The sequence below is a fragment of the Solanum lycopersicum genome, chromosome 10 (assembly GCF_036512215.1).
Source record: "Solanum lycopersicum chromosome 10, SLM_r2.1".
Taxonomy (NCBI): Eukaryota; Viridiplantae; Streptophyta; class Magnoliopsida; order Solanales; family Solanaceae; genus Solanum; species Solanum lycopersicum.
The window spans coordinates 48,267,236-48,282,163 of NC_090809.1; the positions used below are offsets into that span (position 1 = coordinate 48,267,236).

Consider the following 14,928-nt stretch of genomic DNA (forward strand, 5'->3'; position numbering starts at 1 on the left):
TCTTTAATTTTGGACTCCTCAATTTGTTGAGCATACACCATGAGCCTAGAAATATCCATGTCGTTAAGAAGCATTATCGTACGACACTCTTTCTTTACCAAGCTAGACACTCCCATCACAAATATTTTCATCCTAGCCCTAGGGTTGGCTACCATGGTTGGGAATACTTAGAGAGTTGGGTGAATTTAAGGGAGTACTCTTTCACACTCATTTCCCCTTGACGAAGATTCATAATTCAACCATTTTCTTCTCCCTCCACTCTAGGGGAAAGAATCTATATAGGAAGCCTCTTTGAACACCTCCCAATCAACCAAACCATCTCTTAACGATCTCTCATCCCTCCATTTCTCAAACCATACTTGAGCCACATCCTTAAGTTGGTAAGCAACTAAATCCAATTTCTCCCTAGGGGTCACACCCAAAGCATCCATCAATTTCAAAACCTCATCTATGAAGTTTTGGGGATCTTCATCCACCTCAGTGCCATGAAAAGTAGAAGTGTTCATCCTCCTGAAATCACGAATTCTAGAAACGGGAGTACTAGCATGAGGTTGAAGTCCAACTCCTTGGATAGCTTGGGCAACAAAATGATTATTTACGACATGAGCTTGAGCCGTCATGAGTTGGGTCAAATTCATTAGGGCAGCCCTCAACTTTGAATTAGTCATATACCCTTCAACAAAGACTACTCGAGGACCTTGGGCCATAGAAGGCACTTAGGGCACTTGAGGTTCTTAAAGGTACCCTCCTTATTTTCTCCCTCTAAGACAACTATAAGAACTTGGTCAACACGGGGAGGGATCCTCTAATTAGCTACACATCTCTCCTCCCTTCTAGCGGTTGATCTCTTCGTATTCATGTCTTATAAACACAAAGAGAAGAGGTTGAGAGAGATATCTTATAGAACTCAACTCTAAGGCACGACATTAGAATAATGATGAAAGTGAAACTTCTATCATCTTGTAGCCTATTGTCCATGGATGTGTCGCGACTCACACCAATGAACAAGACTCTACTAGACGTGGCTTGTGAGACTTTTAGACTCTAAACTATTTCCCATAACTTTATGCTCTGATACCAAGTCAGTCATGACCCATAAGTACCCCCTATAAGTTAGAGAGAACCCTTGGATCGTCACAAGGTGTACTTGACCCTTTGGGATCTTGTACAAGCCCTTTAACTATCATTCATTGCATAAGACATGAAAAGTAGTGTGGAATTACAACTTTTCATGATTTTAATATAAAAAGGAATTCTTTCATAAATACTAAAAAGATCTCATCGTCACAAGCCAATTTAAAGACACGAGATAGTATCTAGGGACACGTCCCTTTATATTTGAAAGAAATACATAGTAAGTCTTAATAACAAAACTAAGAAACATAGACTATGTCCTCGAATATATGAGGACATACTAAATCTTGAGAGAGTAGATTTCCCGCGCTTCACCTGCTAGACTCCTCCTTGCTTCCAAACCTATACTTATAAGATTAGAAATGTATAGGGTTAGAACAAATAATGTACTTAGTATGGCATATACAAAAACATCAAAAAGGGACATTTTAGTATAAATATCTTTTCATGCCAATTAAGTAAAAGATATATGAACATAAGAGTAAAACAACATAAGAATCATCATTTAACACTTAGAGAATGATTTCCATAATTTTAACAAAAAGAGACACTTTACAATAAGCTTTTCAAAATTTACAGTTAACTCTTAAAACATTACAATAAACCAAATTAACTCCAAAATAGTGAACTTCCAAGGTCAAGCAAACAGGAAGTAAACTCATTTCCGAAGGAGTTTACCTCGCTAAGGTTATCCTAGACTCAACTAGATAAGACATGAAGGAAATGCCCATACACCTCCTTCAATACACACCTAGGTGATCCCCAAGACTACCCTGTCTAGGCTTACTCGCCTCGGGAGAACGATTCCCCACTCAATTACAAAACATTAGAAAAACACTCAAACAACACACCAAGACTTCCCTTTCGGAATGCCTACTTAGTACAATTAGTAGATGTCATTCCACCACCTACCCTAAGTAGTACATTCATTTAGAAGACTTATCTAATCCACCACCTACCCTAAGTAGTACACTCATTTAGAAGACTTAGCTAATACAATTCAAATAAGACACACCAAGAATCCTCTTTCTGAATGCCTACCTAGGGCAATGAATAAATGGCATCTCATTCCACCACCTACCCTAAGTAGTACACTCTTTCAAAAGACTTAGTATTTTCAATTCATTTAAAATTCACCAAGACTCCATTTCGGAATGTCTACCTAGTGCAATGGATAGATAGCATCCCATTCCACTACCTACACTAAGTATTACACTCTTTTAGAAGACTTTGTACTTCCATTACTTTTGTGGGGGTTAGCTTAACCGACATAGACCATGAGAGCTAAACATGGAATCCAGATACTTCTCTTAACGGAGAAGGGTCCCCCACTTGCGTAGAGTGAGGTATTTCTTTTAGATTTTACATGGATTTCTCAATAGCTACACCTATGCGGGCGCATAGTTAAGGGATAAGGATATTTCCTACTAAGTAACTCATTCTCTACTAACGAGGAGTCATTCATATCAAGAGGTATATTGGAATACAACATCTCAACTCACGAAGTGTAACTACCCTTCTTCATTTCCTCTCAGTGCCAGGCATAACTCCCCGCACATTCTAAACATTATATACTATAGGTTGAGGATAACTATTCAACACCACATCTCAACTCACGAAGGACATTCATCCTTCGACCTATCTTAGAAATCTCTTAGGATGTAGTAAGGTTGCTACTAAACACTTCATCTCAACTCGCAAAGAGTGTTCACCCCAAAACTCCCCTTTTTAACTTAACTTAGCTTCATTCATTCATTCAAGTGTGTATGTGTGTGTGTACATGTGAACACACCTTGCACATAAGCATCATTTCATTTATATTCAATTCTATATATGTCTAGACCTTCATTCATCACATTACACACTTTAACATGCTTCACTTAGTCATATAATTCATTTAGACATAATCTCTAGCCTACTTCTCATAATAAGCTTCATAAACCACATCTCCAAGAAAAACATCACAATCATCTTACTTCACATAATATGTCTTCGTGGCCTCTTTCACAATATACAAGTAACTTCACATTCATTCAATTCAAGTAAATACTGCCACCAAGAAGGTGGATCATACCACTCAAGAGCAATTCATAATGAGAGTGAATAATGAGACCAACTTACCATTCTTCCAAAGCTTTCACACCTATTTACAATTTACTAAAGAATTCACCATAAAATAGCCCTTAGGGCAATAGATACACAACAACATCAACCTAAAGAAACCAAATCTCAAAGACTACAAAATAATGCTTAGTTAACCCATTCCTTAAGCCAAAATTTGATAAAAATCTTTAACATGTTTTCATTGAAGTTTCAGAATTAGAATCACCAACTAACATTAGAGACATAATATTTGAACCATTTAAAACATTTTCATGCAAGACCCACATTTAGAGTTAAAGATAGAAGAAGTTATGGTTGAAAACCCTTTTTAAAAATTCATTAGAAAGGACTCCTTGAATGTAAGAGAGTTCAAGGATGACTACCATATCTTAAGTAGAAGAATACCTAATGATATTTATGAATAACTCAACCACCAACAGCCCTCCTAGCTCCTTCTTGACTTCTAGCTTCTATGGAGTTTGAGAGAGAGTTTTAAGAGAAAGGGGTTTTGGGTTTTAGGAAATGAAGTCTAAAATTAGGTCTTAGGGTTTGAACCACTTTAATATAACTAAAAGACCCTAAAAATATCACCCTAGGTTCATAAAAAACTTGAAGTGAATTTACCAAACACCTCAAGCAAAATTAGATATTTGACAGCTCACAGACGGCTCCAACCAACGGACCATTTGTCCATCAACGACCCGTTGGTGGTGGTCGTTGGTTGGGTCTGAGACTCTCCAAACGTGCAAGCTTTCAGGTCCAATCAACGGACCAATTCGACGAGCTTTTGGTTGGACCATTGGCCGTCGATTGGTCTCATTGGTGGACATTGCGTAGGCAGTCTTGTAACCTAGTCTTGGGCCCTTCTCTAGGGCCCCTTGTGGGACCTAGGTGGGGTCGTACCTGGACGTTAAACCCCTAAACATAGTTGTGCAGGTCTTAGGAATATCTCACACCAATTTCAAGCAAAACGAACATGTAAAACTCACTCAAACACATGTGAACACACAAGGACTATCTAAGGAATATCTTCCGAATGTCATGGACGTTCTTGGACATTTGACCTCGAAAATGAACCAAACTTCACACACTACCTAAGGACACTAATATAACTCATTTTATCATAAAATTAACTCAAGAAACAATCATGAAGCTCTAGATCACCTTAGTTCGTTTTAGTTAGTTACAATTGTATATTTATATAGGTTACATAATTATATATTATACATATGTATTTGTATATTCTGGTGAATTATACATACACAAACGTGACTAATTATATCGACTCAAAGTCAGCCCACGTAATTAATGTATAATGTTAGTCGCAAGTGATAATTATAGAAAACTATAGCTATGATAAGTAATTAAATAGTACTTATAAATTTGCTTTGTTGTGTAATTTTTCTATTTTTTTATTCGAATTTTTTGGGTAAGTACATATGGTGTATATATGTTTGATATTTATTTTTTTTAATTCATTTATCACGACTCTAAACCCTTTTTTTAATATACATTTTTCAAGTCATTCTTTGGAAGTATGGTAGATGATTTTTTTCTTTAACTTTAAAGTTTATCATTCACTGTTAATTTTTTTCAAGATCCTGAACCGTATTTTCTTAAAGGGCCTTTTCTCAAGGCTTTTTTTAGGATAAATTATGAAAATTAGCAACTTATTTATGAAAAATAGTTATAGCTTTAAAATTATTCAATAGAATTGTATAAATTGTGTTTGTAAATGTAGAAAGCGAGAGAAAATTATATATACACATGCAAATACATATATTTTTGTCCTATACACTTATAGTTATACAATAAAAGTACTCCCCTGCCCAAGTCTCTTTTCTCTTTATCTCTTTCTCGTTTTATACAAATTCAAATTGTATATAATTTCTCTCTTTCTCGTTTTATACAATTCGATTCAATTGTATATTCCCTGTCCAAGTCTATTTTGTCTTTCTCTCTTTCTCATTTTATACAAATTTAAAATGTATATGATCGTCCTATACACTTATAATTATACAATTCGTTTTATAGTTTTATACAATTATCTGCTCAAGTCTCTTTCTCTTTCCGTTTTATACACGTCGTTTCATACAATTCGCTTAAATTGTATATGTATAGTGAATTATACATATATGTGCTTGCTATGGAGCGCAATTATGCAAACTTTGTTATAGCATATAAATATAAATTTTATGTATGTTGTATGTGAAAGTTGCCCTTTAAAATATTATAACAAAGAACAAGCAATATGTTGTTTCATAGCAAATATCCACCCCCCCCCCTCTCTCTCCTCTCCCTCACCCTCTGTCTCCCCCCTCTTTGTTTTGTCTCTCGTGCCAATATGAAGAAATTCATTCAAATTCATGTATCAGTCAATCGAATATAAGCGAGAATTTTGTCTTTTATTTCAATTGTATTTTGTATTTTTGCATCAACTGTATTTGTATTCATATTAATACAATATGCATTCATTCTCTCTTGTCAGATATATCCAAACAAAAAGAGGATGAATACAGTTGTATTTGTTGTATTTCAAATACAATTACAAAATAAATAAAGAATACAATCCAAAATAAATACAAAATACAATTTGTTGTATTTCAATACAATTCATACAAAATAAATACAGAATACAATGTAAAATACAAAATACAATCATCTCTCATTTCTCTCTCGATTTCGCTCGTCTCTCTCCTCCCTCTCACAATCTCGCTCATCTCTCCTCTTAATACGTATTGCACACGAAAATCGTCGAAATGAGGGGTATGCTCGCTTCGCGTTTCGTTTGACCTTCCAAATGGGTCGGACAAGCCGTGATGGCCAACCGTATGCATAGACAAGGTCTTGACGGACGTCCACGAAAAAATTTGGCATTCTTGACGTCGGAATCCGGATCACCCAAAAAATGGTGTGCATTGCACACGAAAATCGTCGAAATGAGGGGTATGCTCGCTTCGGGTTTTTGATACAAATCATTTTGTATTTGTATTTTTTTCTCAAAAATCCACGAAAAAATACACTCTCTCTTATGTATTCCGGATCTCGCTCGCCTCTCTCCATCCTCATCTCGTAACATTTTGCTATTATTCATAATTAAGCAAACTATAGCTATATAGTCCTATTTAGGCCTAATATTTGCTATTTTTGAAAGGTTCCTCTTTTGTAAGTATGAAATATGATCCATAGAGGTATCGTAATTAATGATTTTTCAACCCTAAACTAATTAAGATTTAAGGATATACTAGTTAACAATTGTTATTTTTAACAAAAATCAAAGTTATTAAACAGTACTTACATATGCGAAACGGATTCAATATGTATAAAGATAAACAAACAAAAAAAAATAAGTAAATAGCTAGGTAACAATTAAACTAGTAATAAATTATTAAATTAACAAAGCTAATTAGCATATACTAAATCATAAATGATCTTTAGCGGCAATTAATTAGCAATTGGTCATTAAATATGTATTTTTAGCGGTAATTAGCACTCTTTATATATGTCCCTAAAGGTTTTAGCGACAATGAATCTAATGGCATAGGACTAAAGCCGTAAAGATTTTAGCACTCTTTATTAATGTGTCTATTTATTACCGCTAAAAATTATTTTTGTTATAGTGATACTGGGTGTCAATGGTATGGCTTAGTCAGTTATTATTTAAAAATTATATCATTTCAATTTTTTGGGTATTTTATAATATATAATCAAAATTAGATTTTTTAAAACTATCCCAATTATATCGGTTTCTCTTCGGTATCGATATCGGTACGCGATTTTTTCTTACTTATAAAATATCATTCAAAATATACTACTATTTGAATTTTTTTTTCTCAAAGATATTCTTGAAGAAGCGCTTTGATTCTTCACCAAGAAGAAAAGAATGATAAACTTTGTTGTCGTATTGCTTAATTTTAAACATTTAATAGGAGTGTTTGCATAGATTTGTTGTATTGTTTGATAGAGTATCAATTATATTATCTTTATTTTTAAACCTTATTAAGTAAAGGCTAATTAAAAAGTAATGACCCAAAGTCGTCTAGTCACCAGAGGCTTAGGACCTAGATTATATTTATATTTTAAAAATATTATAAAACATATTATATATTAAATTTAACATATGGTTAATATATATAATATATATGTACATCATATAAGTTTATTTTGTTCGATCCAAAAAAAAAAAAAATTTCATAAATTAGAAAGATCATCCAAATTATTTGGGATGATTATACACTTAGATAAAAATTTATGATTTTATTAAAAAGGTAACATAAATCAAAAAAAATTTATTTAATTCAATTAGATTGATCGATTTGATTGATTTTTCATATATGTTTACACCCCTACTAACAATTATGCAACGGAACCGATTCTCTTAGATAACTACAGTAAAATTAACAATAAGTAAAAATGATTCAGTACTAACTAGTTAATTAAAATAGTCAAACAATTTAATTACTTAATTATACAAGTAATAAAGAATCTTCTATCTATATATCATAGGAGGAAAAAAAAAAAGCTTACATATTAGCACCACAAAAATTGTATATACATTAAAGAATTAATAACAATTTTAAAATAATTTAATTTATTTTATTTTAAAAAAAACAAATTTAAAAATTAGATAAAACCACAAAAATTATCATAGCATAAAATTCTTAATTTTGGTTCTGATTTGTGGAAACATAATTATTGTTAACGAAACAAAATATTTTGATTGAGTAGTATTGTAATTGTTTTTAAAAACAAATATTATAATATTGTATTTGAAAAAAAAATGTCAGTTAAATATTTTAAAATTAGTAGGATCTTTAAAATTTATGTAGTGTTGTTATCTTTTTAATATGAGTTAAGAAAAGAAAATTAGTGATTCCTAAAATATAGGTTATTGATTGACATAGGATAATTTTATTTTTAACAAAATGTCTACATGTCAGCACCATAAAATTAAAAAATTACTAACAATTTAAAATTAATTTTTTTATTTTATTTTTTTTGAAATTCTAAATTTAAAAATTATGTCGAACCGCTAAATATATCATACCACAAAATTCTCAATATGGGTTCTGATTTGTGGAAACACAATTATTGTAAATGAAACAAATAATTATTGAGTAGTATTGAAATATTTTTAAAAAGTAATATTAGAATATTGTTTTGAAAAAAAGATTGTCAGTTAATTATTTTAAAATTAGTTGACTCTTTACAATTTAGGTCAGTTGTTATCTTTTAAATTTTAACACTTGAGAAAAGAAAAGTAGTGATTCTTAAAATATAGTTTACATATTAAAATAATATGACTTTATAAAGAAAATATATCAATATCTAATAGGAGAAAAAAAACCTACATGTCATGTCAGCACCACAAAATTTATTAAAAAATTAATAAAAATTTAAATAAAATTTATTATTTTATTTTTAAAAAATAAATTTAAAAATTACATAAAACCACAAAAATTATCATAATACAAAATTCTCAATGAGTTCTGATTTGTGGAAACCCAATTATTGTAAACGAAACTTTTTTTAAATTGAGTTGTATTGTAATATTTTTAAAAATAAATATTACAATATTGTATTTGAAAAAAAATGTCACTTAATTATTTTAAAATTAGTGGGATCTTTAAAAATTTATATGTAATGTTATCTTTTTAATTTTGAGTTAAGAAAAGAAAATAAGTGATTCCTAAATAGGTTACCCATTAAAACAGGTTACTTTACAAGGAAAATCTATCAATATATAATAGGAGAATCAAAAAAGATGCTTACATATAAGCAGTACATAATTTCTATGTACATTAAAGAATTAAAAACAATTTAAAAATAAAATTTTATTTTATTTTTAAAAAAATTTAACTTAAAAAATTATATAAAACAACAAAATTATCATAGCACAAAATTCTCAATGTGGTTTTGATTTGTGGAAACAGTATTATTGTAAACAAAATGAAATACTTTAGCTGAGTTGTAGAACCGTCAATATGAGCTAGGCCTGTTGGGCCGGTGTGGTCTAACTCGAGATTTAATAGGGTTGGGCTACGATTTTTGAAGCTTATTTGAGAAAGATGTTTTTTAGTCCGGCCTGAATAAGTCTGTTGATTTTTGGGGCTTGAGAAATATGGTAGGGCCGGCCCATAGACCAATAAAATTTAATTAAAAAATATAATATAATATTAAAATTTAAAATTAAATAGAATTCAAACTCAAAACAATTAGGTTAATATTTCTATTTAGATAGTTATACTCTTATCTGAAAAAAAATTAAATAAATATTATAAAGATAATTTTATTTGTGAATTTGATTAAAAATAGTAACATTAACATCATATTTAATATTATTTTGTTGATATTTATGATAATATTTTTAAATTATAATTTATAATTTAATTTAATAATTCTCAAAATAATATAATTATAAAAAAAAGTGAGTTGGCCCGGAAAGCCTGTAACCCATGTACTTGTAGGTTAGGTCAATCATTTTCTGACCCATACCAGAAATGGGCTAGCCCGGCCTGATCCATAAAATATCGAAGCTTGTATGCGTTAGCCCGAATGGGGTGTACTAGCCCATATTAACAACTCTACTGAATTGTATTGCAATATTTTTAAAAATAAATATTGCAATATTGTATTTGGAAAAAAGAATGTCAATTCATTATTTTGGAATTAGTGGGATCTTAAACTTTTATGTAATGTTGTTATCTTTTTAATTTGAGTTAAAGAAAAGAAAAATAGTAATTCCTAAAATATAATTTACTGATCAAAATAGGATAACATTTTAAAGAAATTAACTCTTTAAAACATAATAAAAACAATGAAAGATATATTTTTAAAAATACTAAAATAGTAAAATAAAACAAACCATTCAAAACATTTTTAAAAAATCAGCCATTTGATTATTTATAAATATCCAAAAAAACAACTATTTTTAAAATGTCATCAACTATTGTTTCTTTTTAATTTGGCCAAACTCATAAACAGATCCCTAAACTTGTTGGGTTTTCTCCTCAGGTGCCTCAACTACGTCATTTTCCTATTGAATCATTGAATCACCCATAATTTGTTCGTGTTAAAAATCGTTGGCTGATTTTGATCGACTTTTCTATTGTAAATGCCTTGATCAATTCTGTTTGTATTGGAGTGATTTTGATTGAAGGAATGAAAACAAACTGTGTGTTAGTCTCATTATCAATTGAACCAACGAGTTCTGAAACAACGTATGTATCCTCTATCAATACTCCTTGCAAAATCTAGTTCCAAAATATTTAAAAGGAACAAATTATGGGTGGTTTAATGATTCAATATGAAAATAGCATAGTTGCGATACCTGAGGAAAAAAAACTCAACAAGTCTAAAGATCTCTTTATGTATTTCCTTTTAATTTATTTGAGACTAAAGTTTGTGAAAACTGACGATCTCAACAATATGTTTGGTTTTACTCTATATATGCGGTTACTTCGTTTAAGAAAACTATTTTAAAAAATATATAATATATACATTATACATATATACATACATACATACATACATACATACATATGCATATATATATATATATATATATATATATGTATGTATGTATGTATATGCATATACTTAATGTATCAACATACCATCTAATCTTATGTATCAAATAATTCATATGAAATGTTAAAATTAATAAATTATTAACAGTATTTTTTTATTCGAACGAGATGAAAAGAATAAAGTACAAAATTTTAAAAATATTTGGTGTATTTGGATATATGAGATAATCATAAAATTAATAGTATCCTTAGAAAAATTCATTATAACATATTATAAAACTAAAAGCGTAGGTGATATAGTTATTACATATTATATTTTAAAATGATAAAATTAATTGTGTATTAATAATGATAATAATTTAATTTGCTTAAATAAATATATTAATAATTTGTGGCTTATATTAAATTATATATAATATTAAGTAAATACTTTATTTTTTAAGTAATTTTTAATTATTATAAAATTATTACTTTTGAAATCATTATATTAAATCATCCTCGCAACACGAATACATATTAAGTAAATAATTATTTAACTAATTAGCTAGAAAAAGCCAAAAGCAAAACTGGCTGTAATCCTGAAAATTAAAACTATTACACGTTATACATACTTAGGAGTACCATTTATGTATTACACATATCAAAAAGGTATTTTTAATGTGAAATTTTTTTGTGTGAATATAAATTTTATTGAGTTTTAATGTGAATATTGAATATCGAGTGAAAAAAATTTAAAAAGTTTTTGACTCATGAGTCAACCATGTGGACAATCGAATTTAACTCGATATAATTTCTTAAAAGAAAAATTATATAACTCGACAAACATCTACAAGTCAATTACTAAATATAGTTATAGTTTAAACTAATTATCAATAGGGGCGGACGTGCTTCTCCAATTTTAGGTAACAAATATTGACGATTTTTAATTTTTCAGATTTTTATTTGGATATTTTGTATTTTTACCTTCATTCGAATAACTTTCATCTACTTTGATTCATCGTTTATCGTAGGGATTTAGTATTTGTGTTAATTGTAATGTATATTTTTTTGGTTAAAGTATATGTATTGTTAGTTCTTATTAGTATGTTTTCATCAATTTTATACAAATTATTTGTATGTAAATGCATTAGTTATGTCGATACAATAGATGATTGAATTGGGGGAAGGTACCTAGTAACATCTGGCTTCTGAATATTTCCCGTTTATATCTTTGGTGAGATTAATTAATATTTAGGATTTTGTAAAAATATAGGAAAATTAGTTATTGAGTGCTAAATATTGTGAAACGTATTAAAAATTATTTTTAAATTTGGTGCAAATTATTAGTTTTAATCTTTGAATTATTGATAGTCTAAAAACAATACTTCTATCTTTTTTATGAAGAAGTATGAATATTTTATTCATAAACGTTGAGTGTACAAATCTGTTCTTCATTAGATTCTTCTCATTCTTAAAATTTATTCATGATTCGAAAATTGTTAGTGACGAATTTTTCGAATTCAGATGATTTTGATTTGATTTTCATGTTTTGAGGGCCGTCAATAGTGTATTTCTTGAATTGGGTTGATTATACTTGATCTTCGTAATTCAAGGGTCATTAATTACATATTTCTCGAATTAAAATGATTCGAATTTGATCTCTTTATAAATATTTAATGAATAAATTTAAATATACCTTAAATATGCCACATGACATAATAAGTTATCCTAAAATCTTATAAAAACACGTAACTCTTAATAAAAAGCCGTAAAAGCAATGAGAAGCTTTCCGTTTCCCCTAGGCATCTGCGAATGCTAGATAATGTGGATGATGATTCATTCTTCTTTTTATCTTCTTTTTTACTTGGTTGTACGAAATTGACTATAAAAAAGAAAACACACGTGGAGTCCATTCGAATAAAGTCTTAGTTAATAGTATATCCTTAAATTAACTTTTAGCTATATTACAAGTGAAGACTAGCAATAAGTTTACATTCTTGTATTCGATCTCTACTTTGGTACTTTAATTTTTTTTACAAAAAATCGCAATCCTGATCAATCTTAATTCGCTTGTCTTTTAACCCTTGTTTACAACTTCTATTATTCACATTTCATGTTTAATAAACGTAGAATTTACAATCAGCAGTCAATGTTTGCAACAAGTGGAAATACCATATTTGCCAATACATTATAATGGAGATATATATCATTGTCCACTATAGGTTAATGGTAGTATATATCATTTCCAAAAAATATTGCTTTTTTGTTACTAAAGGCTTACTTCCATGCACACAACACTCAAAAAAATGAGATTCATTACAAATATCTTTTGTCCTTTTTCTCTTAATAATTCCTTAACATAACGGTAAAAGTTATTGTTTTGTGATCAAGAGGTCACATGAGCAAATTATGCAAACGATAACCTTATGTAGAAATGCAAAATAAGACTGTGTATAGTACATTCAATATGGTCTAACCCTTCACTAAACCTGGCACATAGCAAGAGCTTAATTAGTAGTTAGTGAACCTGGATGACTCTTTTTCTTTCTGTTAATAGTTGTTGAAAGTTTCATTTCTCATGTCGCCACGCCACCTTGATTATTTGTGTCCTTTAACTCTTAGTCATCCTAAAGGTTGTTTATTAATGGAATACACTATTGATCCTCTGGCCTTTTGATGGTGGAAACACATGTATAATGCACCAGATTGACAACACTAGTAATTTTCTCTTATTCGCGTCTGTATTTAACCATTACTCTTGTGTAGTTCTGAATATTAGCCTTAAATGGGGACATTTCTTGGACATCTAGTACCTGGCTTGGCCTTAGCCCTCCTTGGTTTTTGGCATACAATTAGTACTATTAGAGCTAACTATCATAATGGAACTACAAAATTCAAATCAAGGTTTTGGTACCCTTTTAAGGCTACTCCCTTTCCTACTCTACAACACATCGATCTCATTCTTGTCTTGTCGTTCTCCTTATTTTGCATAGTTATCCAGTTCATAGACTTACCTTCTCTTCACTTATCATTGAAGCTTCATAACATTGAACATGCTACTATGTTCCTTCACTTGACTGTATTCGCGGGTTTTACTCTTCTTGCTGAGATAAGCAACTTACATGAGATCCTACATGGGATTTTAGGCATACTTGCTATGTCTATTTTTGGTCAGGAGCTTTTCTTGCTTCATTATCATTCAACTGATCATGTAGGACTTGAAGGTCATTACCACTGGCTATTGCAGCTTGTGGTGTGTATTGCCCTTATCTCGGCTGTTGTTGTCACTTGCTTCCCTTCTTGTTTCCCCGCAGCACTTGTTCTTTCAATTTCAGTCATTTTCCAAGGTGTTTGGTTTATGAACATGGGATTTAGTCTATGGTTTCCTCACTTTGTTCCACAAGGATGTGTTATGCAATCAAGTGAAGGTCCTGAAAACAGCTCTGTGCATGGAGCGATCATGTGTCAAACGGATGAAGCTGATACAAGAGCACGAGCTATGGCGAACTTGCAGTTTAGCTGGGTAATTGCAGCTATCTTGATTCTTGTGTCTGGTATTTCCCTTATGTTCGCCAAAAATCGAGCAGATAGGACTCTATTGTCTAAGTATGAACAGCTTCAGAATAGAGGCAGAGACAACCCTGTAACAATTAATTGCTTGAAGTAAACTAGTAAATAAAGAAATGTACATTAGGCATCAAATTGCAAACATAAATGAACTTCAATCGATGTGTGGGGAGGACGAGTTATGGGGTGTCTTCGTGGTACTAGTCCCGTGTATTGCAGTCACTAGACTGTCTAGCCGTACTTATCAATTGAACGAAAGTTAAAATTAGTTTCGTGTTTTCTTTTTTCTTTTTAAATTCAATTACTAAATTTAAAGTCGGGGTCGTGTTGTATTCAGTAAAAAGAGGCAGAGCGGACTGAGGCTAACCTCAATACAACACTGTCAAGCCAAAATAGGAGGTCATATACTATCACCAAAAAAACCAGAAAGCACAAAAACATTTCTCTATGGACAAATTAGCTGATGAAGAAGTTTGCATTATCAGCTTTAGTTCTAATGTTTAGGCATTTGCCTCTTGTCGAGTTGAACCAATCCCTTAGCTTGTCTTTGTAGCTGGATGAAGGAGTGGAACGTGCTAGTGTGCATAGACGTGGAAGTCAGTTTGCGAGAAAGTCA

The 14,928-nt window shown here is 30.5% G+C and overlaps 1 protein-coding gene across 1 annotated transcript; it reads left to right on the forward strand.

Moving 5' to 3' along the window:
- The first annotated feature begins 12,742 nt into the window (after positions 1-12,742).
- Positions 12,743-14,580, forward strand: LOC101251133 (uncharacterized). The gene has a single exon (XM_004248702.5). It carries the CDS (start codon positions 13,531-13,533, stop codon positions 14,410-14,412), a length of 882 nt encoding a protein of 293 aa, XP_004248750.1. The 5' UTR covers positions 12,743-13,530; the 3' UTR covers positions 14,413-14,580.
- Positions 14,581-14,928: the final 348 nt, after the last annotated feature.